The following is a 27,428-nucleotide window of genomic DNA, read 5'->3' as shown; positions in this document are numbered from 1 at the left end:
GGACTGTGCCCTGGGCAGCTAGCACTCCCGGGTCAGAGTGCTTTTGTGTGCTGTGTTGCTTGGTGTCCCCAGGACCAGGGACAGAAAGCGTGGAGCGCGTGCTGCAGACTCTGCTTCCTGGAGTTTCCAGAGCATGGCCTGGCCTCGGCTGGGAGGACACACAGATCCCAGGCAGCTCAGCGTGCGGGAGCCCAGGGTCCTTCAGCCTCGGTGGAGTCTAGTGCACCTGGCTCGTCAGAGAGGGCTCCCGGGGAAGGTCGGCACAGAATCTGAGGGACGCGTGACGGGGGCACAGCAGGCGTGCCGAAAGGACACTGTAAAGACCCCAGGCTTTTAAGAACCTAGGGCAGGTCCACACCTGCCTTACAGACACGCCAAGAGGGAGTAGAAACTGAACACATATGGAGAAAATTCTATCTCAGCTGAAGGAAAAAAGAAAAAAGACAAAAAAGACATGCGTGAGACTGCAGGGGGCTTTGAGTCCCGAGAAAGGTAGTGAGGCGGGCACGCCCTGCACAGATACTTGACGTCCAGGGGCTGGAGGGAATGCCAGCCTCCAGGCAGACAGCAGAGCTTACCCCGGGGAATGCTGAGCAGCTCGTCAAATCTGCATCCCCAAGCCGGAAGAGCAGCATGGTCCTGTTCCTTCCCTGTCACTCAAAGGATGACGCCAGTCAGGACCACAGAAAACTAAAAATGGTGTGGGCAGAATTACTCAGAACCTCGCCTCTTACCACCTACCTGGCCACGGGTCGCACACACTTGAGGTCTACAAGAAGAACCAAGCGGTGATCCCTTAAACCAAGGATTTAACAGAAAATCTAGATAGAGGGATGGAACAGATGGGGAGCGACGGACTACCTTACATAGAAGACTCAGAAGCCACAGAAGAAATGAAGTTTGACTTTATTTTTAAAAATAAAGATTTATATATCAGAAGATGGCATAAAGCCAGAGCCGAGCGACAGGCTGTGAATGCTGTCACCCTGTGAATTGCATTAGTATCTCTACTGTCTGCAGAGAGCCTGCAGGCTGAGACAGACGACCCACTGAAAACAGACACGGAGGGGGGGTCCGGCAGAGAGGGAGGTCTGCCCTGATCTCATCAGCAGTCAGGGAAACGCCATGCGTTCTGGACTGGAATGGCATACTTTATTCGCTCATTAGTGGATAGAAGTCTGCATGAAATTTTGCATAAAAACTCAAACACATTCTCTGGTAAGTTTTACATAACATGTGATTGTTCAAAACCATCGCAAAGGGTGTGACCTTTCTCTGCAGCTTCCCCAGATTGGAAACCCGTCACCTGTGTGCATTGCAAACAGAGACCTCGTTCTTGAGAAGAGCCTGTGGACAGCGAGGGAGAGGAAGGATGCAGGTTCAGCCACTGCTCGAGGGCTTCCAGTTCCCCTCAGGCGGCTCTTCACAGTTGCAAGCCGTCTATTTTTATTCTGTAGCTCCTCAGCGTCTTGAGGTTGGCCTTGGCCTCAATGGAGCAGATGCCCCCTCCCGTGCATCTCAGCCTCCTGTGCGCCTCTGAAGGCTCAGGAGAAGGGAAGGTGTGTAGCCCACAGCTACCTTGCCCACCCTGCACACTTCCTGAGTCCCACCAGGGCCGGCCTGGTCCACACTGGCGGGTCTGTTTTGCCAAGTAAGTCGTCTTCACACGCTCAAGGAGTGAGAGCCGTCATTGACCATCAGAACCCGCTAGTGCTGAGTAACCCGGGAATCCTGACTCCGTCTTAGAGGATATGAAACAGACCTCTCACTGGAACTAGCTTTTTTTTTCTTAAATTTTTTTTTATTGGTGCATTGTAGTCATACATCTTAATGGGGTACAAGATGGTGGAGGCACACATGCACACATCACCCAACTAGCCCTCCCACAGTTCCTGCCCATTTTGGCTAAGTGATTGACATTGATATGTTTATTAATGTACATCATGTGCTTTAGAGAATTTCCCTCTTCTCCCCTCCCACCCCTCAGCTCACCTTATTGGAACTAGTTTTTATTCACACTCTTAATGTTAATCTTTGTTGAAAAAAAGACAGAAAATGTGTAAGCTTGGATAGTCAGTTTGTTCTGGCATTATCACCTACTGTAATTATAACGCCAGTCAAAATGGATACCTGGATTTGGAAAGTAGCCTTCCATGGGGATTTGGACCCTCTAAAACTGAGAAAAGCATCCTTTTATTAAGAGAAGTAGCTGTTGTATTCTGGCACGATGGGAATCCATTTCTGCGACCACTCTGTTCTGTTGGAAGAACTTCTTTTTAAATGACTTGGTACCTTCAAACATAATTCTTTATGGACATTATTTGAGTTGTATTGCCATATTACAAATAATCTCCAAGCCCGGGAGCTTAAAACAGTGACCTCTTAGCCTGTTATCACGTCCCGGGCTCGGGTCTGGTGTTGGGCCGGACATGGCTGGGCAGCTCGTGGGTTTGGGGTGGGTTAACCGGGCCCCAGGGTGGCAGTCTTCGGCGGGGAGCTGGTGGTCTAGATGACGCAAGGGGGCTTCCTTTATCCAGTTGGGTCCCTGTTCCTGTTGTCATGTGACCAGGGTAGCTGAGCGCAGTGGTACTGCAACGTGAGGCCTTGAGTACCAGAAACGAAAACCCAGGCTGGGTGCTCTGGAGTGGGGGCAGGTGGCTGAGAAGCGTGCTGACTCTCTTCCAGACTGTTGGTGGCGGCGCCGTGCAGGAGAGGGGGCCGGAGCTGGACGGCGGCAGCGGGCCCGCAGAGCAGGACAAAAGCCATTCCAGCAGCAGCACCTTGTCCGACCGGAGACTCAGCAACTCCAGCCTCTGTAGCGTCGAGGAGGAGCACCGGGTGGTGTATGAGATGGTGCAGCGGGTCTTCTTGTCCACACGAGGCTACGTCAATTTTGTGAATGAAGTGTTTCGCCAGGTCTGTGAGTGTGTGTGTGTGTGTGTGTGTGTGTGTTACAAGTTCAGGAAAATAAACAGGTTTTTTTTATCCTGTTTGTGTTCATCAGCTCTCTATTACTCTAGCAGGTACCTGAGATAAATCAACTTTAAAAGACCAAAGGTCTATTTTAGCTCATAGTTGTGGTTTCAGTCCATGGCCGATACGCCCTGTCCCTTTGGGCTTCCCATCCTGCCGGGAGCATGAGGTAGAGGGTGCCTGTTCATGGCTGGGTGTGGACAAGAGAGAAAGAGGCCAGAGTCACGGCCCCTCCCCACCCTTGAAGGCGCACCTCCAGTGGTCCGAAACCTCTCACCAGGCCTCAGCATGCGTGCGCACACACACACACTGTATCTTATCCTAAAGATTGGATCCTTGAGCCCAGGGGCATTCTATCTCCTATGTATGCCCCCAGCCCTATTTTTTTAATTAATTAATTTGAGGTACTGGGGATGAAACCCAGGGGCATTCTACCTCCGAGCTACGCCCCCAGCTCTAGTTTTAATTCTTTATTTAGAAACAGGGTCTCACTAAGTTGCAAAGGGGCTCACTAAATAGTAGCTTAGGTTGTCCGTGAACTGCGATCCTCCTGTCTCATCCTCCCAAATGCTGGGGTTATAAGCATGCACCACCATGCCTAATTTTTTTTAATTATTTAAAACTATGGCCCCCAGACGGGCGTGGTGACGCACGCTTGCAATCCCCGCTCTTGGGAGGTAGAGACGGGAAGATCGCACAGGTTCAAAGCCAGCCACGTGCGCTGGCTTAGGAGACCCTGTTTCCAAATAAAAGTGTAAAAGTGGGTCTGGGAGTGTAGCCCGGAGGTAGAAGGGCTTCCAGGAACCCCAGTACCACCAAAAAAAAAAAAAAACAACCAAAAACTATGGTCCCACTAAGTTGCTGAGAGCCTCAGTAAGCTCTGGGGGCTGGCTGTGAACCCGCAATCCTCCTGTCTCAGCCTCCCAAGTCCCAAGCCCTGGGATTCTATGAATGTACCACCGTGCTTGGCTGTACCTCTTAAATTTTCCAGCACCTCCCAACAGTGCCAGTCTGGGGAACCAAGCCTTGATTTATTGATTTATTGATTTTACTTTTTTGGTGCATGTTACTAGGGGTTGAACCCAGGGGCATTCTACCACCGAGCTGTAACCCCAGCCCTATTTTTTTTCTTTTTGATACAAGGCCTCGCTAGGTTGACGAGAGCCTCACTATCTCCAGTCTCGGCCTCCCAAGCGCTCTGATTATAAGTGTGCACCACCATGCTCGCTATGAGCCACTTAATGTGACACGGATTTTGTGGTCCACAGTATATTTGTTTTTTAATTTAGTTTTATTAGTTTGTTGTTGTTGTTTCATTGTTTGAAAAATACCCACATAAGGAAGGGAAGCTCGTGAAGTACCTTCATATTTCCATAACAAACTAAACTCCGAGACAGCTGAACAGAAAGCACGCCGCGCGCCCACCACCAAGCGCGCCCACAGCAGAGAGGCCGGGAAGCAGTAAAACCTCAGACACTGAAAACGCGTAATGACCGGAATGCTGAAAGGGGCCTCAGTGTGCACGTCTAATAGTGAGATGTAGTCGAAGAGAAAATAAACCAGATGAAGAAATTACCCTGGTTTTGCCTCAGAAAGACAGAAATGAGAACTGTGGTTGACTTTGAGACTCCTCAAAAATAAGGATGGGGGATAGATAGAGGGATGGGCTGAGAGGTAGATGTGTATAAAGCTAATAGAGCAGCTGCTAGTGGCGGCGTCAAAGATGTATTTATGTGGATATTCACTGTAAAACTGTTCAACAGTATTTATGTGTGAGCATTCTTGTGATAAAATTCAGGGGAAGAGTTCAAGTAGGATCAAGTAGGATACCCTCCTACATTGCTCATGTGTGTGTGTGAGTGAGACAGAGGGGGGGAGGGAGGGAGGGAGGAGAGCCTCTGGGCTGCACATCAGAGCACTTTCTACCTTGATAGGTCATGATCTTAACACAAACTCCTCTGTTGTGGAATTTTATCTGATAGAACCTTAACCCCTGGGAATGTATCTCTTGCCAGCGCCCTTGTTAAAGTGAAAACTGCCGACTGGATCCTCTGGAGTGAACCTTCAGGGCAGATCAAGACCTAGATTTGAGGATAACCAACTCTGTAACCTTGGGGAAATCTCTGCAGGGCTCTGAGACCGCAGAGCAGTGATGTGATTATGGAATGCCTGTCCTCCTGCCCACCTGGCATGACAAAGAGAGTCCCTAAACCTGAAAAGGAAAGGGCAAATGAATGCATTTCCCGTTTAAGCTCCACATTTTTGAAATCTTATTACATTAAATCTTTTATGAAAATATGTAGGGGGATTCCTTAATATTAAAAAAATCCCTGTGAGTATGCGCTGTGCTACAAGGGGCCTGGGCTCTTGTTAATATTGGTGATGGTGCTTAGTGGTGTTCTGATTCATGTTGAGAGCCAACTCAGAAAGGAAAGGAGGGAGGGCCAAGAAAAAGACAAAAAGACACACACACACACACACACACACACACACACACACACACACACACACAGAGGCAAAGCCCAGCCTGGTAACAGTTGCCACTTCTGTGAAATATGTGGCTAGTTCAAGCCACCAACAGGACCTCACTGAACAGTCCCAGTTACAATATCTATATATTGTGATATTTTTGTGGAGAAAGGATTCAGGATACAGAAGTCACTTCTAAGCCGCCTCACACCTCCCCCCATTCAGGAGACTGTCTTCTTTCTTCAGGTGAGTGGGCCGCACAGAGAACCGTGGCCTGCGGTCTTCCAAGCCACGTGCTCCTGAAACTGGCGACTCACTGGGGCCAGTATCTGCTGTGCGGGTCTGTAGGTCTGACCTTTGTGTGGCGTTAAAGGGAGTTTTCTCTTTTCTTTCAGGCATTTCTGTTGCCTTCCTGTGAGATAGCGGTAACAAGAAAAGTAGTTCAAGTGTACAGAAAGTGGATCCTCCAGGACAAACCGGTGTTCATGGAGGAACCAGATAAGAAAGATGTGGCCCAAGAAGATTCTGAAAAACTAGGCTTTTCAGAGACTGATAGCAAGGAGGTAACTTTACCACTTTCCTTTGAGTTGGGAATGTATGTGTTCTAGCAGTGTTAATGCCCCGGCAAGGGTCCCACCCAGCGTGACACAGGCGGGCAGAGCTCACCTGCCTGGTGCTCTGGGGACTGTAAGTTTGTAAGGACCTGCCCCAGAGACACCAGCAGCAGTCACCTAACCCTCAGCTCCATTATAAGAGAGTTGCTTAATCCACCATCCTTTATATGTGAAACGAAAAGAGCTCCTGCCTTCTGCTCAGCTTGTTTAAACAAGTAACATCTGGAGATAGTAAATTGAGACCGTATCGGCAGACTTTCTTACGCAGAGGACTGTACCAGAAGCAACTGGGTAGTAAGCATGTGAGCTGGAAGTGGTGGGGCATGCCTGTAATCCCAGTACTTGGAAGACTGAGACAGGCAGAGCACAGGTTCAAGGCCAGCTTTAGCAACTAAGTGAGAGACCCTGTTTCAAAGTACAAAACTTTAAAAGGGGCAAAGTGTGTAGCTGAGGGCTAGAACGCCCTAGCGTCCAATCCCCAGTATCACAAAACATCCCCCAGACATTTAAGGGACTAACCAAGTAAGTAGCGAACATCGCTACTCCGTAAGCCCCAAAGCGGCACCAAATACTAACCTCGGGTGGCCACTGTCCAGTCCGTGTCAGACGAAGCCAGTCTGGAAAAATATAAAACCAGAGGGTGCAACACCTTCCTGAAACACAAAAGAAACTTAAATCATATCTGTATTTCTGGCATGCTGTTTTGAAAGTAATTTAAAATGTTTAAAATTCTATATCAGAGATGTATGACTTTTAAATATCTGTATTAATTCTTTGATTTTGTTGTGTCAACATTGACAAAATCGCTTTAATTCATGAAGTCAACGTAAGCAAACAGAATCGGTGTGTTTGGGGGCTTGGATTCCGTAGTCCCCCAGCACTGGACGGAATCGGTGTGTTTGGGGGCTTGGATTCCGTAGTCCCCCAGCACTGGACAAACCCAACTCTTTCCTTCTGCACGTGCTAAGTGCTAAGCACTGTTTTAGGTGCTGGAGGGAGAGCGGTGCACAGATAGAGAAAATATCCACCCTCCTAGACCTAAATTTCAGTGATGAGTGTAACAGATTATGTGTGCCAGCACTCGCTTCTTCCTGCTGTTAATGGATTGCTTTTTCCAAAGGCCTCGTCCGGAAGTTCCGGTCATAAGCGATCGTCCAGCTGGGGACGTACATATTCTTTCACGAGTGCCGTGAGCAGAGGGTGCGTGACGGAGGAGGACAATACAAACGTGAAGGCCGGGGCCCAGGCCACGCTGCAGGTCAGGCCAGCCGGCACCGGCGGGTCCCCACACTGGGTCTGATGGGCACCTGTCGTGTCAAAGATGGAGATGTTTAACAGGGCACCTGTCGTGCAAAACATGGAGATGTCTTTAGCCATCCGGCAGCAAATGGCTCCTGAATTCTCATTCTAAGGCACAGGGGCATAAGAACTGGTTGCAGGGTTTTTGAGTCCACAGTGAATGTGGACTGTTTGGGATTTAAATCTTCAAAGTGCTTTCCAAACACCAATGGGCCGTTACTGGGACCCTAATTTGCAAGACACATCTGGTGATTATGATTTTATTAGTATTATTCCTCCTACGTTTGCCCACGTTTATGAAGAACGATGGCTCACGTGGTGGCTTTCAGCTGTTTTTCTGAGTGAAGATGTGAAGGGACACTGGGAAGAGCAGCTGTGGCTCGTTCCCTGGCGTTAGCTTGAAAGTGGGGGATTGGAGGATGCTCGCAGGTCCCATCCAGCTCACGGCTGGTCGTGGTACACGTGAAAACACAGGGTGCCTCTTATTCCTTGTGCCCCGGCTCCCCACCCTCCGGCCCTCCTCCAGTTGTACCGTGCCCTTTAGGCCTCCCATGCGGAGGTCAGGCCTGGAGTGGGGGACACTGGGGACGGTGTGCGGGTAACGCTGCCCTTCTGTCAGCTGCCCCTCGATGGGGTGCATAAGAACCGTGTCCTTAGGTTTTCAAGCTAATTAGTTTAATATGTCGTTCTTGTGAATGTTTTTGTTTTCATTGGAAACCTGCACATATTTGAAACTAACATAAAAATAGATCTGGGAGCCGGGCGTGGTGGCGCACGCTTGTAATCCCCGCGCTTGGGAGGCTGAGACAGGAGGATCGCGCAGGTTCGAAGCCAGCCTCAGCTACTTAGTGAGGCTCTCAGCCACTTAGTGAGACCCTCAAATAAAATATAAAATAGGTCTGAGAGTATAGCCCGGAGGTAGAAGGCCTCTGGGTTCCACCCCAGTACCACCAAAAAAAAAAAAAAAATCAAGATGACTTTACTCGTGCAGCCTCAGAGGACATCAGTGCAGCTCGTGAGCGCGGCGTGCGTCCTCATCACAGAAATGCTGGCGAGTCCCTGCCCTCTGCCCCGCAGTGGCCTGTCCTCCGAGGGGGCCGCGTCACGCTGCCCTCTGCCCCGCAGTGGCCTGTCCTCCGAGGGGGCCGCGTCACGCTGCCCTCTGCCCCACAGTGGCCTGTCCTCCGAGGGGGCCGCGTCACGCTGCCCTCTGCCCCGCAGTGGCCTGTCCTCCGAGGGGGCCTCGTCATGCTGCAGCGCCGGGGTTTACAAAGCCCTCAGTGTGGGCTGCGACCTTGCTTCATTCTCCCTGTAGTCAAAACCCTGCGCTCTTACCTGGTTCTTTGGAAAGGGGGCCCAATGGGGGTCCGGAAAGAGCACTCTTCTCCAGTGGCTCTAGATAAGTTTGATTCCATGCGCTGACTTGGTTTACTTTTCCCTTAACCAATACCAGTAAAGCAACGCGAAACCTCTAAACAGTTGGCATTTTAGTTGTTTTGTAAAACATGGTAGTGCAGTTTATAACAAGGCCACGCTGTTGCTGAGGGCGCCGGAATTCAAATTCAAGGATCCAAATACGTTGCGTCAAACAGATCTGCGTTGCGATGGTCATTTGTCGTGTGTCCTTTTTGTTGTGGTGCTGGGGATGGACCCGGGAGCATCCTACCTCCGAGGTACACCCCTAGCGCCTATTTTTTTTTTAAATTCTTTATTTTGAAATAAGGTCTCACTAAGTTGCAGAGGGTCTCACTCAGGTGCTGAGGCTGGCCGCGAACTTGCCATCTTCCTGTCTCAGCCTCTCAAGTACGGGGATGACAAGTGTGCACCACCACACCCAGCAGTGATATACTCCCCTTAAAATCGTAGACACGAGAAGTACACTAAAGTTTCTCTAGTTGTTTAGTCAGAAGTACTGCTTTTCTTTTTTAATTTATTTTTTTATTTTTTATTATTATTATTATTATTATTTTGGTGGTACTGGGGTTCCTGGAAGCCCTTCTACCTCCGGGCTACACTCCCAGACCTCTTTTTACATTTTTATATTTGGAAACAGCGTCTCCTAAGCCAGCGCGCGCGGCTGGCTTCGAACCTGCGCGATCCTCCTGTCTCTGCCTCCCAAGCGCGGGGATTACAAGCGTGCGCCACCACGCCCGGCCTTCTTTTTTAATTTATACTCAAAGGCTAGTCATCCTTCACTATTGGTATCCACTATTACAGTGCCTGGGAGCTTAGGCATGAAGGGTTTTCAGTGTTGCAGCACGTAGCCTGTGGCTGTCAGCACCTCAGCCGCCTGCCCCGCTCCTGGGCCTGTTGATCTCAGCCTGTCGGTCAGCCGTGCACCGACTTTGAGATTCACCCACACATGAGCCCGAGGAGCTCTGCGTGCCCTCTTTGCGTTGTTCTGTTGCACACAAGAGAGACCAAGAGGTCCAGGCAGCCGGAGCTGACCCATCCTCACTGCCAGATTGACAGGTCAGACATCTGAAGCTCACGGGCCTCTCTTCTCCCTGCTGGTCAACTTGCTCCGTACCGCGGTGACCTACGTAGTAACTTGCCGCCGTGAGAGAGCCTGCAGTGTCTCACGCTTACCCCTGGATAGCCCTTCTGGGAGACGGCAGGAGACTCGGATCCCAGTGGTCTAGGGCAGAGAGCATGGACTCGTCCTCTTGTGGGTGTGTGCGGTGCTGGGGATTGAACCCAGGGGCACTCTACCTCTGAGCTACACACCCCCAGCCCTATTTTTTTTATTCTTTGCTTTGAAACAAGGTCTCACTGAGTTGCAGAGGGCCCTACTAAGTAGTAGCTGAGGCTGGCTATGAACCTGGGTCCTCCTGTCTTAGCCTCCCAAGTGCTGGATTACAAGCAACTACCACCAAGCCTGGCTAGATTTGGCTTTTTTTTTTTTTTTTTTTTGGTGGTACTGGGGTTCCTGGACACCCTTCTACCTACCTCTGGGCTACACTCCCAGACCTATTTTTATACTTTTTAAAATTTGGAAACAGGGTCTCTTAAGCCAGTATGGCTGGCTTCAAACCTGCGCGATCCTCCTATCTCCGCCTCCCAAGCACGGGGATTACAAGCATGCGCCACCACGCTCGGCTACGCTTGGGTTTTGATCTACAGAATTCACTGGGATTTTATATCCTACCGTATAGTATATTTATCCTATTTGAAAAGCATATTCCTGGGAAATGTACATCTGGACCATGTGGCCTGTCTGTTTCTGGGCACATCTCTTCCTCCTCCTGCTCTGGAAGCAGGAGTCCTCGTGCTGGGAGAGCCCAGAAGAGCCCTGCCCTCCCCACAGCTCTGGTGTGGCCACAGGCCCTCTCCTACCCCTCCACCCTGGACCTCAACACACTGTGTCCTCTCCTCCTCCTCTTTTTTTTTTTTTTTTTTGGTGGTACTGGGGTTCCTGGAAGCCCTTCTACCTCCGGGCTACACTCCCAGACCTATTCTAACATTTTTATTTGGAAACAGGGTCTCCTAAGCCAGCACGCGCGGCTGGCTTCGAACCTGCGCGATCCTCCTGTCTCTGCCTCCCAAGCGCGGGGATGACAAGCGTGCGCCACCACGCCCGGCTCCTCCTCTTCTTTGTGTTGCTGGGATGTCAGAAAGAAGCCTTCAAATCTTTTATGACTCACAACATTGCTAAAGGTGCACTGCGTATGTGCACGAGTAATTTTTTCCTAGGAAAAGGTCTTCCGAGTGCTCCAAGGGGTGAAGTAAAGATCTGTTGAGCAGCCACTGGCTCCCGGCTTGCCAGGCTGGAGCAGAGTCTGTGATAGAAGGAGATTAACGTCTTACCTGTAGGCAAAGTTTGTTCAGTTGTCTTTTCTAATGCAAAATGACTGATTTTCAGGTTTTTCTGACAAACGCTGCAAATGTCTTCCTGCTGGAGCCATGTGTTGAGGTCCCCATACTCCTGAAGGAACACGTTGATGCCTGCAAAGCAGTTTTGATTATTTTTAGGCGCATGATAATGGAGCTTACAATGGACAAAAAGACGTGGTAAGTTGATTTCAAATTAATATTGCAAAACAGATGTTTCTGGTTTTCATCATAATTAAAACATTAAGATTTCCATTTCTTTAATGGCTTTACAAAGTCAGTAATACACGATAATCAGTCTTTTGTAATGGTGTCTGTGAATTATGCAGAAGGTAAGTACCCAGTAGTTTGATAGTTCATTTAATTTCATTATTTATAAAACTGCTCTTGAGCTAAGAGTAAGCGGTCATATTACTTAACAATACATCTTTCCATTTTCAACTATCGAACACAGTTTTGAGGAGAAGCAGTGTAGTGTTTGATGGTATCATTCTTGGTAAGTCCAAAAGAGTGTGTTAATGGCCCCAAAATGCTGTAAACTGATTCTGATTGCTTTGCCTTGATATCTTAAATTTACTTTGGGCAAACAATTATTTTAAATGATAAATCAGTAAAGTGCCTAAGTAGTGGGTAAATGATAAATCAGTAAAGTGCCTAAGTAGTGGGTAAAAACCACAGTGTGGTGGGCAGCCTGCAGGGCCTTTCCTTTCCTTTGCTTTTGCCTGTTGTTTTTCTATAAGTTGTACCCTAAAGGCCAACGGTCCTGGCCGTCTCCCCGCGCCCCTCCCATTGCCAGTGTCCCCACGTCACCGCTGTGCGACGCGTGTTCAGTGTTCTCAGCCACAGACCCGAAGGCTTCAGACCCGCCTTGGCACCTTCTGCCCTCCTCCTGTAGCAGGAGGCGGGCCCCCGGCTCTGTCCTGGCCTGTTCCTGTCCCTTGGCCGCCATCCCTGCTGCCCCCCCTCCCCCGGCCTGCCAAAACCTGCATGGCACCCTTCCACCTCAGCCCCCAGACCCGAGGTGCTGGGATTATGACAAGGAGGCGCAGCGGGGTTTAAACGAAGACACCTGCTGCCTCGGCAATGTTGATGGTAATGAGAAGTGATGGTATGCTTTCCGCAGAGACACCCCCCCCCCATTGCACAGCTCAGTGTGTGTGTGTGTGTGTGTGTGTGTGTGTGTGTGTGTGTGTGTGTGTACGTTTCCTTTGGAAATTAGAGAATCTGGAGACCATGGTATCAGTAGCATTTTGGTATTTTTGATGAATTTTATATTGTTGAAAATTCCAGAAAATGAAGTTAAACAATTGGGCCTTATTCTTGATGATGGTGGTGGTGATGGCGATGATGATATAAAAGATAAGCCGCAGAGAGGCGAGAGCACTCATGAACTCGGTCAGCGGAGCCGGGCGTACCGCTGCTTCCTACAGGGCGCTCGTGTGCCTGGGCGCAGATGAGCTCTGCCCTCCGTCCCCCTTCAGTCCTCTGCTCCCTCCCTCCCCAGCTGCCTTCTTCCACCCAGGAGACAGCAGCCATTCGTGGAGCAGTTCACTGAGGATGCGGTGGCCAGCCTGTAGGCAAGGCCTGCCTTGTGAGTGTGCACCCTCAGAGTGTCCAGTGCCGAGAGCCGGGGTGCTGGGGAGGGGACAGGGAGTCGTGACTCAGGTGCGGCGAGGCCTTTTCCTGCAGAGCCCGGAGTGAAGGGGAGGAGGAGCAGTGGGGAGGTTGGAGGAAGAACATTCTCAGGAGCCGGAGGAGGAGTTCCAAAGCCCAGCCGGAATCTTGAGATGGGAGGATTTCAGGTACAGGGCCAGCCTCAGAAACTTACAAGATCCTCAGTGACTTAGCAAGACCCTATATTAAACAATAAGAAATAAAAGAATGCCGGGCGTGGTGGCGCACGCTTGTAATCCCCGCGCTTGGGAGGCGGAGACAGGAGGATCGCGCAGGTTCGAAGCCAGCCGTGCTGGCTTTAAGAGACCCTGTTTCCAAATAAAAATATAAAAAAATAGGTCTGGGAGTGTAGGCCAGAGGTAGAAGGGCTTCCAAGAACCCCAGTACCACCAAAAAAAAAAAAAAAAAAAAAAGAAGAAGAAGAAGAAGAAAGAAAAGAAGGACTGGGGGTATAGCTTGGAGATAGAATCCCCCTGGGTAAATTCTGAGTACCAAAAAGCAAACAAGCACAAAACAAAGAAGCCCTGGGGGAAAGGTAAAGAAAAGACACTGTTCAAGGAAGGGCAGAAAGAGGGAGAGGAGGCGAGGAGGCTGGGCCAGGCCGGGGCCAGGCTGCCCAGGGCCTGCAGGCCACAGGCGACGCCCCGTGTGCAAGGGCGCGGCACCGTGCGGTTCCCCTTCGCAGCCTCTCTCTGGCCACAGGCGGAGGGCAGGCAGCGGGCACGGCCTGGTGGAGGGTGGCGCGGACCAGGGCTGTGGCGGGGAAGTGCTGAGTTGTGCTCCTGAAGCAATAGGGAGAGCTCGGCCAGCGAGGCAGAAGGCGCGAGGCCAGCGACCCAGCCCGGAAAGGAGCCGCTCTCAGCACTTCTGTGAGGAGCATCTTGAGATCCGAGTCTCCCGGCACAGAAGGGACGGCCGTGGCCCACAGCCATGGTCACTTATGTGCTTTCATCTTCAGAAGGATTTCTCCGAGCTGCAGACGACGTTTCACCCTCCTTTTCTTCCAGAAGATTCTGTATGGGACTCCCCGGGCCGCAGGCTGTCAGCGGTTCCCACACTGAACTCATTGTCTTTGCCAGCCATTGCTTCAGTTGGGTTCCTGCTTTAAAGAAAAATCTGGATAAAGAATGGACTCCATGAGACACTAGTATCATTCATTTTACACACCTTACTAGTGTGTTGTAATCATACATCCCGGGGAGGTTGAAAGCGATGCAGATGTCGTGCACGCAGCCCTTGGCATGGCTCCCTCCGCCTCCCATGCTCTGCAGTCCTTCCGGCCTCCTCTTCAGCCTCGCTGTCCTGTTCCACACGGGGGCCGGAGCTCACCGTGCAGCGGGGCTGGCTGCAGGTGTCCCCAGAGGAAGGCTAGCCAGAGAGCCAGCTTTCTTTTCTATCACACAGATGGGGAGAACTTCAAAGGTAACTAAGATAATAGATGAGAAATTAAAGAGAGGTGTGTAAATCCAAACTGACCGCTTCCTGAATGCGGTTAAGGCGCTGGCGTAGTTGGAGAAAAACCATCTTGCCTCCCTTTCTGCAGAGGAAGAATCCAGCTGGGAAGTTATCGTTTTTTACATTGCCTATTGGTGTGGATGAGGAGGGCATATCTGTACAGCTGTCATAACCAAGTAGCTTATTTTGATAAAACATTTGATATGTAATTGGCATTTAGCATTTAATACCTTCAAGTAATACGTGGTTACTGATGTTGCTGAATTCCTAAGAGAACTTCTCATACCTGTAAGCTAAAGCGCTTTGGAGATGTGATTATTAATATCAGCTTTTATTTTGGGCGGCCAGGGAGCAGATGCTGCAAATACTACTCAGGATAACAGAAGCTGTCATGCAGAAGCCAAAGGATAAACAAACAAAGGACTTGTTTGCCCAGAGCTTGGCAGGGTTACTGTTTAGGGTAAGTCTCTTTTATTAAAACACTGCAAATGCAAGAAATGAATCAGCCTTTACAGGAAATTAAGTTTTCATCACAGAAATTTTAAGAGTAACATCCAATTACCTTTAGGTTTTTAGAAATATTCCTTCGTAGCGGTGTCCTAGAGTTGTGATCTGTTCTTTGCAATTAGTGCTGGGCTTCTGGGCCTCCTACTTCGCTGGCACGGACTGCCTCTTGAATTGCTCAGGGTTGGTAGAAGCCAGGAGGGCGTGAGAGTCCAGAGCCCTGAAGGAGGACCACGTTGCTTTGGGAGGTTTGGTAGATTTGGGGTGAACAGAAGGCAGTGGCGGGATGAAAACCCCAGAGCTTTGGTGTGCCGGGTAATTGTCTTTAAAGCCACAGGGCCGGTGGGCGGGGTGCCCCACCTTTGTAATCCCAGCTACTCAGAAACTGAGGCAGGAGGATCTCAGGTTCAAAGCCAGCCCGGGCAATTTAGCATGACTCTGTCTCAAAATAAAAAATAAAAAGGTTGGGGATATAGCTCAATGGTAGTGCACCACTGGGTTCAATTCCCAATACTCTGTTAATTAATTAACTAATTAACCCCTAATTCTATTAATTAACTAATTAACCCCTAATTCTCTCCCTGAAAAAGCACCCAGAGGACTGGATACACCCAGGGAGAGAAAATGTACCGTAGAGAAGTGGGCCTGTCCGCGACTGGTGGGAGCAGGTCAGCCAGAGGGCAGGGGACCCTGGAGCAGGGTGCTCCCCAGATGCCTGGAGAAGAGACAGCAGCTCGGGCCGCTGGCTTCGACAAGATGCAGGTGGCCGAGGGTGTTCTAGGGAAATGAGAGCCCTGTGGAGCAGACTGAGGAGAAAAAGAAGCGCCAGCAGTGGACATAGCAAGCCTGGCCACAGCCTCCAGGGCCTTGCTGAGGGCGAAAGGGGCGCAGGCTGCAGCAGGTGCCTGTGCAGATGGCCAGGTGGGGGGAGCTGCAGGAGGAGGTCCCAAGCACAGCGGGGGCTGGGGGGCCTGGGGCGGGCAGAGAGCCCAGGCCACGCTCACGCCAAGGGTCAGGACGGGCGCAGGCTGGTTTCTGATGGGCCGTGGGCGCAGGTGGCCAGGCCTGGGCATGGCCGCCTGCTCCTGCACTGCAGGCCTGTGTGGGTGCACAGAGCTGGGGGACATTGCAGAAGGGGACAGGGTGACAGGGCTCTGGAGACCTGTGGCATGCTACATCAGGAAAGGTTTTAGTCCCACGGGTGGGCCTGGATCCAGTCATCTGATGGAGAAAGGGAGGCAGGTCATAGCCGAGTGAGAAGGTAACGCCCCTGCCTGGCACAGAGCTGGCTTTAGCAGGTTTGTGTGACAGGCACATGTGCGTGCAGGTAGGTCATGTGGGCACAGGTGGCAAAAAGAAATGGTTTCCTTAAGGCCAGACAGTTGCATGTAGCACAAGGGCACTCAATTATTCATGTCAGTGTTAATAATTTACTATGATTGAAGGATCTCAGCGCGATGGAACACGCACGAGGGGTTGTGGGACGGATGGGCACTGCTGGCCGCCTCCAGGACTGCCCTCCCTCTGCCGGGGGCCTGCTGCAGCGCTCAGCCGTGCCCGTGTCTGGGGGCGGCACCAGCCCCACAGCTCACCCTGTGCGGGCAGCTCACGTCATGTTTTGAGGGTTTTTTTGAAGGGAGGTTACCCTCCATTAATGGCGAAATCTTGTCAGATATTTGGTGAATAATTTTTGGACCCATGGTTATTATGATTTTGTTGGCCTTGTTATTTTTGGAATAGCTGCATAAATCATGAAGGGTGCTTAGATTTAGAAGTGGTGACAGAACAGTGGTGAGAGGCGGAGCTTTGGGGTGTGGGGGCCGAACTCTGCCTGCAGCCCTGCCCCTCCCTGAGTCTCACCCTAGCCCTGCAGGTTGTCATGGGAACCAGAGCAGACTCATCTGGGACTCACCATCATCTGTTCACTGCCGAGTCTTAGCGAGATTGGGGGGGGGTGACGAAGTGGGCCCGTCTCTGCCACACTAGTGGGACGGGCTGTCAAATCATGACTCATTTGTCCTGTGACTGCCTCATCTTTTACAATTTCAAAAGGAGTCTGTTAAAGGGGACAGAAGGCTTCAAGTTGGAGCCTTTATTATTTTCTAATGTTTCCTTTAGCATTATTTCTCTGTTTAGAAGCTGCTATTTCAGTCATAATAAAATATATTTAATGAAATATTAATAATTTTACCTCACTTGTTTTTAATTTTAAAATTATTCATGTTAGTATCAGATTTTAAATATGAGTATTTAAAATCTTATTTTCAATGTACTTAAATATCTTAATTGTACTTTGATATTTTTAGCCTTTTCAAAAATATAGAAAACCTGAATTAAAACACAAGGAATAGGGTTTTTTTTTTTTTGTAATTTTAAATAACATTTTTAAAGTGGTCAGAATAAGCCTGCTTCTTTATAGGCTGATTTCCCTCTCTCAAAGTTTTCCTGTGTCTGTGTTAAAGAAAATTTTGTCTTAAACCCTCCAGATAGTTTGTCAGGGACCTTCTTGGAGGAAGCGGTGTCCAAGCCATGGCATCAATGGGAGCGCCAGAGGGAGGCTGAGGGCAGAGGGAGGAGAGCGCCTGCGCAGAGGCCAGGAGCGGGAGGAGCAGGCCCAGGCACCAGGGGACCTCCCAGGAGGACAGCTCCCTCTGCACCTGCCTCTGAGCTCGGGCGCCCATTGCTCTGCTCGGCAGGTGGGTAGACAGGAAGCCAGCAGGGGCACCTTAGGGTGCCTGGAGCTTGGGAGCGGAGGCCGAACCCAGGCAGGAGGCGGGGCAGGAGAGAGCGGGGTGCTAGTAACCGGGAGATGAGGACGTGGAGCCAGAGCAGTGTGGACTATTCTTTCAAGAAGTTCCTCTTTGCCGTGTTGGCACAGGCCTGTAATCCCAGTACTTGGGAGGCCGAGGCAGGAGGATCACAGATTTGTGGCCAGCCTCAGCATCTTAGTCCCTGTTTCATAATAAAAAGGGCTGGAGTATAGTTCAGAGGTAGAATGCCCCTGGGTTCAATCCCCAGTAACACGCACGCACGCACGCATGCATGCACGCGCGCACCCCAGACTTCTCAATCGGAGCCTCTCACCGGTTGCTTGTAGACGCTCATCGTGGCTTGGATCCGAGCAAACCTCTACGTGCACATTTCTCGAGAGCTCTGGGACGACTTCCTTGGCGTGCTGTCCTCTCTCACGGAGTGGGAAGAGCTAATCAGCGAGTGGGCCAACATCATGGACTCTCTGACAGCCGTGCTCGCCAGGACCGTCTATGGAGTTGAGATGACCAATCTACCTCTGGATAAATTAAGTGAGCAGAAGGAAAAGAAGCAGCGGGGCAAAGGTACTCCCCTCTTCCCGGTGACGCGGGGCGGGGCGCGGAGGGCGTTAGCATGCGTCAGATTCCATAGAACGGAGCCGGCCACAGGAGCCTCGTCAATGGTGGCACCCGTGTGTTCCTTGGACAGGGATGGTGACTTTTTAAAGCGGCCGTAGAGGGAGACGAGGACGAGAAGGCAGTAGCGGGGATGGTGGCGACACCTGATGGTCACTGTAGTGGCCAGCGCACTGCACCACCATCTCACTGACACTCCTGACCCTGGGTGATTGCTACTATTATCATCTCTGCACCGATGACCAAAGAAAGGGCCGGCAGAGGCCAGACAGTGGCTGAGCCACTCAAGGGCACGCAGCTGAGTGGTGGGAGGGGCAGCATCCTAGACAGACGGGTCCACCCAAGATGCATTTCACTGCTGCCCTGGGAAGTGGGGGTGGGGGTTCCTGGTGCTTCGGATGGAGCCTATGGGATGTTTTGTGTTTCTGGGTAAGAATTGTTTTGAAACCTAGGGTCTCAAATGAAACTGTTTCCAGAGTAGAACACAGTGGGGGTTTCTACTGAGAATAATAGTGTGACATCCATCTCTCCTTTCTTATAGCTCTTGAGGACTGTGCCATGGTCCTTGGATTCATTAATCCGCATTCCATCTTATTCTGTTAAGGTTTGACACAGCTCACTGAAGTGCATATATACAGTAGGTCAGGTGCAAATGGGAAGGAGGCAGAATGCGCGGGGAGAAGCTGCCGTAGGGTTAGATGCCGAAGCGTGCGAGAGGTGTGCGGCATGGCAGGGCTTTTTCGGTCCCTGCTGGACCCGCTCCTGTGCTGCAGCTCATCAGGCCGTGCGAGGGTCACACGGGCCGGCCGCTCTCCTGGGCGGTAGCTGGCGCTCAGCTGGAGCTGTGGGGGACAGGGCCACCTGTTTTATTACCCAGCAGGCTGGTTCAGGCGTGATTACCTTCAGGTTTCGCGAGCAGCAAGAGGGCAACTTCAAGTTTTCAAGTGCATTTCAAGTCTGTTTGTTCATTTCTACCAAAGTATAAGCCGCGCGCTTACTCAGAGTCAGAGTGGCTGTGGCTCCGGGGTGGGCGTGGCACAGCGCCTCTCCAGCCACAGCGTGTGCGGCTCGGGCGCTGCTGCCTCTCGGAACTCTCCAGTCGGCCAGTGGTGTGCCGAGACCGCAACGCCGTGGCCTAAGGGCGCAGTGGTCCAGGGAAGCCATTGCATCCGTGTAGATTTAGTCCGTGTGATAAAATGATTTCCTAATGGGTTTTTTTTTTTTTTTGTGTGTGTGTGTGTGTGTGGTACTGGGGATTCCTGGAAGCCCTTCTACCTCCGGGTACACTCCCAGACCCATTGTTTTTTATACTTTTTTATTTGGAAACAGGGTCTCTTAGCCAGCACGGTTGGCTTCAAACCTGCACGATCCTCCTGTCTCCGCCTCCCAAGCACGGGGATTGCAAGCGTGCGCCACCAACGCCTGGCTCCTAATGTATTTTTAGCAACAGAGCCTTTTCTTCTGATTAGAACCTTTTCCTAAAATATTAAATATTAGATCAGAGATTTGGGGTGGACTTATTAGAATAGAAATTTGGAATTGAAGTGGACAGAGAGCCAAGAATTTGGGCCCCTGTCTTACTTCGTATCTGCTTTCATAGGTCTGCGGGCCTCTGTGCGAACCAGGGCCTGAGAGGACGGAGGTGCTCCAGCCAGCGGCCTGGCTTCCTAAGACAGTGGTTCTTGGCCCAAGAGACCATTTACCACCTAAGGATGCCGTCAGGGAAGAGGTGGGGTGGAGTGGAGACAGGAAAGCTCCGGAACTAAGTACTTCCCTGCCTTCTTCTGAAGTTTCTCTCTCTCTCTCTCTCTCTCTCTCTCTCTCTCTCTCATTCACTTGCTATTCTGAAATATTCTCTCCCGTCCCGCTATGCAGATGTAGACACACGAAAAGATAGACTTGTGTTCGGAAGGCAGACAACTTCAAAATAGTTTTCAGAATGGTACAGAACAAATTATTTAAATGGCAGACATTTCTAATTTATATTGCTTTATTCTAAAATAGGATTTAAATATTCATTATGGAAAACTTCCCTCCTAAGGGTTAGACGCATGAGAGGAAGATGCGGACAGAGGGACTTGGGTGTGAAAGCGCGCCCAGGCCGAGCAGCCCGGCGCGCCCCACGCTGCACCGCGCTCTGGCTCCTTATCCTTTTCCTCCTGTGTTTCTTTGTGATCTTTGACCTTTCACGTAAACACTTCGCCAGAGCAACTGGAGAGAAAAGAAGTTGAAGACAGCAGTGTTTGGGAGCTTTCTAAAATAGCATTTTCAGCTGGGCGTGGTGGCACATGCTTGTAATCCCAACACCGGAGGATTGTGGGTTCACCAACAGCCTCAGCTACTTAGCGAGGTCCTTTGCAACTCAGTAAGACTCTGTTTCAAAACTAAAAATAAAAAACAGGGCTAGAGGTGTAGCTCGGAGGTACAGTGCCCCTGGGTTCCATCCCCAGTACTGAAAAAGAAAAAAAATAGCATTTTCTAGCGTGTAGGTTTTCCCTGTCTCGCTCATTGGCCGAGCCTTCGTTAGGGCTGTGGCGTGGCTCTCGGGGCTCTGGGGAGTGGGTGGCATCCACGGCCTGCAGAGCGGCCGACTCCGGCCCCTGAGCGCCGGGTTTCTGTGCAGTGGTGCTGGGAGTGTCCTGGAAACAGTGCTCCAACTTCATTTGACATTGTTCTTGAACTCAGAAAGGTCTCTAACTACATTCTTTTATATATGGAAGCAAATGCGATAAAAATACGTTTTTCATGAAACTGTTGGATTATTGACCATTACTCTGGCACGGGAATGTTCCTGTTGCCGACGTGAGTGGCGTCCTGCACCGCGGTGTGGGGAAGCGCTACCTACGTTGCAACAGGACATCTGCTAGCCGCGTGTCCCCGTGTGCGGGCGCTTGGCTGCGCGTCGCGGACTGCGAAGTGGACGTCCGTGCGGCCAGCCTTTGCGTTTTCTGCCCTTATCCTGTCCCAGGCTGTGTTCTAGATCCTCAGAAAGGGACCAGCGTGGGGAGATCCTTTTCTCTCAGCTGGCGGAGCCACCCCGACGTGACGGAGCCCATGCGATTCAGGAGCGCCACGACGTCCGGAGCACCGGGGGTGGAGAAGGCGAGAAGTATCGTCCGCCAGAAAGCAACCGGTGAGTGTGCGCCTCAATCGGTCATTACCTACAATAGGTTGATAGGAATAGTCTTATAAAATTCCACTCAAAATATTAGGCCTTTTATTCAATGAAATGTTTCCGTATCTTTTTAACTTTCTGTGGGTCGCTTTTCAAACCAGTTTTGGATAGTTATTCCTACACCCTCCTCTCTGAAAAGACCTGGACGTGTGAATATCGAGTGAGACGTCTGTGCAGAGTGGAGGAAGTGGCGCTCTGCGTGGGCCGGGAAGCGGACCCAGCAGGCGCCGTCGGTGTGCTCTCGCCCTGAGTCCGCTTAGGGAGGGAAAGAGGCGCGCGCTTAGTTTTCAGGACCGGCGTCTGCATTTTTTGCGTGACATATTCGCAGTGCTTACTAGAAGCTCAGTGTAGGTGCCTAGAGTCCTCTTGGCATTTTAATGAACTCTGCACGAACCCTAACGTTTTCATGCATTCACCAAGACACCGTGGGGATCGCCACCTTATCTGTATCTACCTCCCAGTATGGCCTCCCTCCTTTCTTATAATCCTCCCCTGAAGAAAGACCCAGTTCCTGATAACAAGTAGGTGTGTGTGTGTGTGTGTGTGTGTGTGTGTGTGTGTGCGCGCGTGCGCCTAGTGATTGAGCCTGGGGACGTTCTACCTCTGAGCCACACCCTCAGCCCGATTTTATTTTTGTTTTATTTTATTTTATTTATTTATTTATTTTTTTATTTTTTTGTTTTTGGTGGTACTGGGGTTCCTGGAAGCCCTTCTACCTCTGGGCTATACTCCCAGACCTATTTTTACATTTTTTTTATTTGGAAACAGGGTCTCCTAAGCCAGCGCACGCGTCTGGCTTCGAACCTGCGCGATCCCCCTGTCTCTGCCTCCCAAGCGCGGGGATTACAAGCGTGCGCCACCACGCCCGGCTTAATTTTATTTTATTTGGACTTGCTGAGGCTGTCCTCAAACCTGCGATCCTCCTGTCTCAGCCTCCCGGGTCCTGGGATTACATGCGTGCTTGCCTTGCCCAGCAGCAGGGAGCGTCTGAGGACGCTCATTCACTGACTTCCTTGTTCATGCCTAAAAACTCTTCTCTTCTCCCACTAGTCTCTCAAAGAAAGAAATGGACGTTTATGACAGAGCTCAGCTCCTGCCTGAGCTGTCCAGACTTCCTGCTGTCCCTTACTACCCGAGTCACCGTGATAATAAAAGTGCGAATCTAGAATGCTTTTAATTTTATTCTGTTACTGAGTAGCAATTTACTTTACGGCACATGTTCCATGTGATAATTCTTAATCAAAACATAGCCAACTAAGAGATGGCATCTTAATTTTCAGCAGGTTTTTAAAATCAACAACCTGGGTTGGGTGTGGTGGCACACACCATAATCCCAGTACTTGGGAGGCTGAGCCAGCAGGAGCACAGGTCCTGCCAGTCTGGGCAACTTAGCAAGACCCTGGTTTTTTTTTTTTTTTTTTTTTTTTAAATAAAATGTGGCTGGGCGTGGTGGCACACACTTGTCATCCCAGCATTTGGGAGGCTGAGAAAGGAGGATCCTGGTTCATGGACAGCCTCAGCTACTTAGTGAGGCCCTTTGCAACTCAATGAGACCCTGTTTCTAAATAAAGAATAAAAAATAGGGGTGGGGGTGTAGCTCGTAGGTAGAATGCCCCTGGGTTTCATCCCCAGTACCTCAAAATAAATAAAATGATAAATAACGTAAAAATTTTAAGTGGGCTGAGGGCATATCTCAGTGATAGAATGCTCCTGTGTTCAATCCCCGGTACCAATACAAAACCAATACGGTAGAGGTGCCAGCATGCTTTAGAAAACACTTGTGCAGTTATGGCAGGAAAGGTTGTGCTTAGATGCTTTCAGGTATCTGAGAAGCACGGCATTGAAAAAAGTTATTTTTCCAAAATCACGTCAAAGCATTAGGAGAATAGGTACTTTAGAACCATAAACTTGGCCCTATAGGATTAATTAAACTTTTAAAAAAATTTGGAACCATAACCTTTGAAAGATACGATACGTACTCGGACAAATCTATCTTTATAAATATTATACACACATGTATGTATACGTATATGTATTTCCTATTTTGCATTTAAAATTATTAAATATTACTAATCATTTGTTACCTGTAAAATCAATGGTCTTTGAAGACTTTATTATATCTTAATATTTTCTAAAATTAATCTACATGCATTAAATGTGATCTATTTTTGTTATAATAAGCCTTATTTTTATGTTGTAGAAGAACTCACCTTTCTTATTTTAAGATGGTCCAGGATGTTGTCAAAATGGTTTTTACTTTTAGTAGTAACTGGCAGCAGTTATTTTAGCAATAATGACTTTGCCGTAAGAACCATTTGAAAGTAACTTTGCTTTTCCGAATTCCCACTAAGGGAATAATTAGGATTATTGTATAAGGATCTGCCCGCTGATTCCAGTCATGTGGAAACAGTATCACTGGTGGCCTCCCGAGGGCGGTGAGACTGAGCGGTTGCGGGGCAGCGGGGGCAGTGGCTGAGAGAGGGCGAGGAGTGCCCGAGGCCCGGGCGTCACGGCCCGGCGAGGAGAGCGCGGATGTTAGGAGACTGTCTCTGGGGATGATGGCGGCAGGATTCAGACTCCCAACTGGAGGCAACTCTTCATTTGCACGCAGAGCTTCCCATATGTTATTATTTCCAAGGAAGCTCGCGATAAGTTTTAGACAAAAACGCACGACCACTCGATTTATAAAAAGAAAGCTTTTTAAGCAGCACTCCAGCATCTCCAACATACCGAGAGGTGAACGCTGTTTTAGGACTTTGGAAGTTGGACAGATACGGGGAGGTCGCCCGTGGCGTGCGGTCTCCACGGAGAGGGACTGTACTGTGGTCAGGTCCCAGCACCCTTTCATTGCTGAATGAGCATCGCCCAACAGGCAGAGGGGGTGGAGGCGAAAGTTCTCCTCCCAAAGTGAGAAGCTGGTGTTACTGTTCACGAGCGTGCCTCTATCATTTGTAGTTCTATTTCATTCATGTTCAGTTCAGTTAAATAAAGATAATAAAACAGCAAGTAAGCCTTTAAATTTCCTTTTAAAAATAAAACCTTTTACTAACCGTGGTTATATATACACGAAGCATTTTCTTTTCCTGTGTCTGTCCGTTTTCTCAAATGCTCGCTTGGCCCGCAGTCTATAGAAAACTTAGAACTATCATGGAGTTAATACTGAAAGTCTACGGCTTTGATAAGCACGAAAGGCTGCCGTGGGACGGGCTTCATGGACGACTGCCGTGGGACGGGCTTCATGGAGATCTGGCCTCTTTTTCAAATGTCAAATCTTTTAATGTTCAACGAATATGCGTTCTTGAGATTTTAGGGTATTTAACTCAATGACTTGCTTTTGAAATACAGTCAGCTCTCAGCAAACCAATTTCTGATTTATTACTTGTAGAAGAATTTTCTCTTAGGCCAGATTTCTCTGTCTTGGATTTAGGAAGGGCAAAGCGGTTGTACTGTTTGCCCGAACACACAGCCGATTGTGAGTGGGAAGCACAGCGAGACAAGGGAAGGGCTCACTCTGCAAAGCTTTCCACACACAACGGGTCGTTGTGGGTCGCCTGTTCTTCCGTGTCGTCAGAGTGACTGAGAGTTGGCTGTATTTAGAGACAACCATGCCGCGTTGTCCTCTGTCCTGACTTCCTTTAACTTCAGCGACCTCCTTTTAAACGTGTGAAGCGAGCTCAGAGAAATAGTGATCGTGACGTGGTGCCAGTTCTTGACATGCCTCTGACCTAACTGTGCTTGATCTCTCCCGGAAGCCAAGCGAAGTCAGTCTATGAGCAGCTGTGCCCACCTCCCTGAGGCTCTGCCCGCCACTAAAAGCGTGCCGCTCCTGCTCCACGCCGTGAGCGCGCTCCTCCCCGGTCTCTCTTACTCTTGCTCTCCCTGGCTGTCAGGTACTGTAACACCCCTCGTGTGTCCGCCACTGTCCCCTGCGCCTCCCGCTCGCTCCCGGGCCTCCTCCTCACTCTGCCCACGTCCGTCCCCGTGCCTGACCTTGCCCTCGGGCCCAGTGTCGATGAATTGTGATGTTTACTTTTATGCAGCTAAATGTTGAATTAAATCAGTCAAGGAAAATTTCCCCAACCCTGTTGGTCTTCACAATTAAGCAAGACAGAAGGATATTCTTAGCTGGTAATCTTCACAGCAGGGAAATGGGGTGGCTGTCTTTATGGGCCTTCTACAGAGCGCTACCCCAAAGAAAGGGGATTTTCAGAAAAGTTTAACAAAGTATTGAGCATATCAGTGTTAGAATGTTTGCTATGTCTTCCAGAAAAGGAACAAAGTAGAAAATTGTAGAGGCAAGCCTTCCTTAGAGATAACAGATCCGATTCGTCCGTAAAGGGATGAGAAGTTCGTGCGCATTCATACTGATCATTGAGATTTGAGTAAAAAAACCGAAAACTAAAAAATGCTAATTTCCAAAGCAACCATTTTGCTTTTCAGCCTTACCCGAATTGGAATTAGTTATGTGTGGCTTACATGCCATGTGTCTTTTTGATTTATTAGGATGCAGCTGCGCCTGGTATAGTAGGGTGAACATAGCCAACAGCAGCACATTGTGTATCTCAGCGTTGTCAGATAAAAGTTTACAGTGAGCCATGCTAACTGCCCGGGCTTGGTCATTGCCCACTGTGCCCATGAACCAGGAACTCATACTGTGCCTCGTAACCAGGTACGGTATGGTGTGCCCATTGGAAAAGAGATTGCCGTACCAAAGGTGATCTGGGCCTCGTCCCCACAACAGAAGTATTTACTTTTCTACAATGAGTAATTACACCTATCTCTAGATATTTTTCAGTGATTCTAAGATGAATCATTTTATTAAAGAGGGAAATATTTTATGCTCTTTTTATTATCAGAAAAATGGGCCAGGTGTGGTGGCTCACACTTGTAATCCCAACATTATACCAGAGGATTGCGGTTTGCCAACAGCCTCAGCTACTTAGCGAGGCCCTTCACCACTCAGGCCCTGTTTCGATTTAAAATAAAATAAAAAAGACTAAAAACTAGGGTTGGGAGTATAGCTTGGAGGTAGAATGCCCCTGGATTCCATCCCCAGTACCACCAAAAAAAAAAAAAAAAAAAAAAAAAGAAAGAAAGAAAGAAAAAGGAAAAGAAAAATGGCATGTTAGCCAGGTGTGGTGGTCACGCTTGTAATTCCAGTCCATGAGAGGCTGAGACAGGAAGATTGGAGGTTCAAGGCCAGCCTCAGCTACTTAGTGAGGTCCCCTGCAACTTAGTGAGATCTGGTTTCAAATTAAAATAGCAAAAAATGGAGCTGGGGTTGTAGCTCGGAGGTAAAAATAGCCTTGGGTTCAATCCCCAGCACCACACACACAAAAGAAAACTGGCATGCTGATGAGTAATTTTACATATTCTAGATAACCTAATTGTGGTTTTTTATAATACTATATCATATTACAATTTGTCAAAATGAAGTTAAAGTTCTGATGGGTATATAAAATACCATATTATTTCATTTATGGAATTTCAGAGAAGTCAGTTTAACTGAGATTGAAAACCGTAACATTTAGTAGGAAACTCTAATAAATGCCAAAGGTAAAAACACTGAAAATGGCATATGGGGAAATGGTTAGCCATCAGCTCAGTTACTGATGAGTATTAAATGCTTGAATATTTGGTTTTCCAAAAATCCTACTGGTTTAAGTAATTTATTAAATGTTTAAAATATATCACCAAAGATAAAGAATTTTCATGCTTTATTTTGCGATCTGCTGTATTTTCATATTGTTTCAACTTTAATTTCTTACTATTTTTTTCTGAAATATGTTCACACACACACACACACACACACACACACACACACACACACTGTTTCTATCAGTAATTTCATTTTGGAAACATTTGTTCTCATTAAGCATTACATTTTGTTGGACTCAATGTTTTGTGCTCCTGTACACCTGTACATGGTTGTAACAGAACTGGAATATTTAGAGCCGTGGTACCCAGTGGGGGACAGTTGGAGCACTGTCTGGAGCACTGTCTGCAGATATTTTTGGTTGCTGCTGGCATCTGGAGGGTAGAAACCAG

At 49.2% G+C, this 27,428-nt stretch overlaps 1 protein-coding gene across 1 annotated transcript in view; it reads left to right on the top strand.

Moving 5' to 3' along the window:
• The window catches only part of RALGAPA2 (Ral GTPase activating protein catalytic subunit alpha 2), a gene marked incomplete at both ends in the record, with an annotated part of 243,084 nt that overhangs the window by 64,290 nt on the left and 151,366 nt on the right, over nucleotides 1-27,428 (top strand). Inside the window, 8 exons of the mRNA XM_080716443.1 lie at nucleotides 2,686-2,916; nucleotides 5,838-6,005; nucleotides 7,177-7,314; nucleotides 11,218-11,366; nucleotides 14,664-14,775; nucleotides 17,917-18,154; nucleotides 21,174-21,338; nucleotides 25,133-25,270. Coding sequence (XP_080572569.1) covers nucleotides 2,686-2,916; nucleotides 5,838-6,005; nucleotides 7,177-7,314; nucleotides 11,218-11,366; nucleotides 14,664-14,775; nucleotides 17,917-18,154; nucleotides 21,174-21,338; nucleotides 25,133-25,270 — 1,339 coding nt within the window. The remainder of the gene's footprint in view (nucleotides 1-2,685; nucleotides 2,917-5,837; nucleotides 6,006-7,176; nucleotides 7,315-11,217; nucleotides 11,367-14,663; nucleotides 14,776-17,916; nucleotides 18,155-21,173; nucleotides 21,339-25,132; nucleotides 25,271-27,428) is intronic.

Source organism: Muscardinus avellanarius (genome assembly GCF_963383645.1).
Source record: "Muscardinus avellanarius genome assembly, chromosome: 19".
Lineage (NCBI taxonomy): Eukaryota > Metazoa > Chordata > Mammalia > Rodentia > Gliridae > Muscardinus > Muscardinus avellanarius.
Note: the sequence above shows the minus strand (reverse complement) of the source record. Positions and strands in the feature narration are given on the sequence as shown.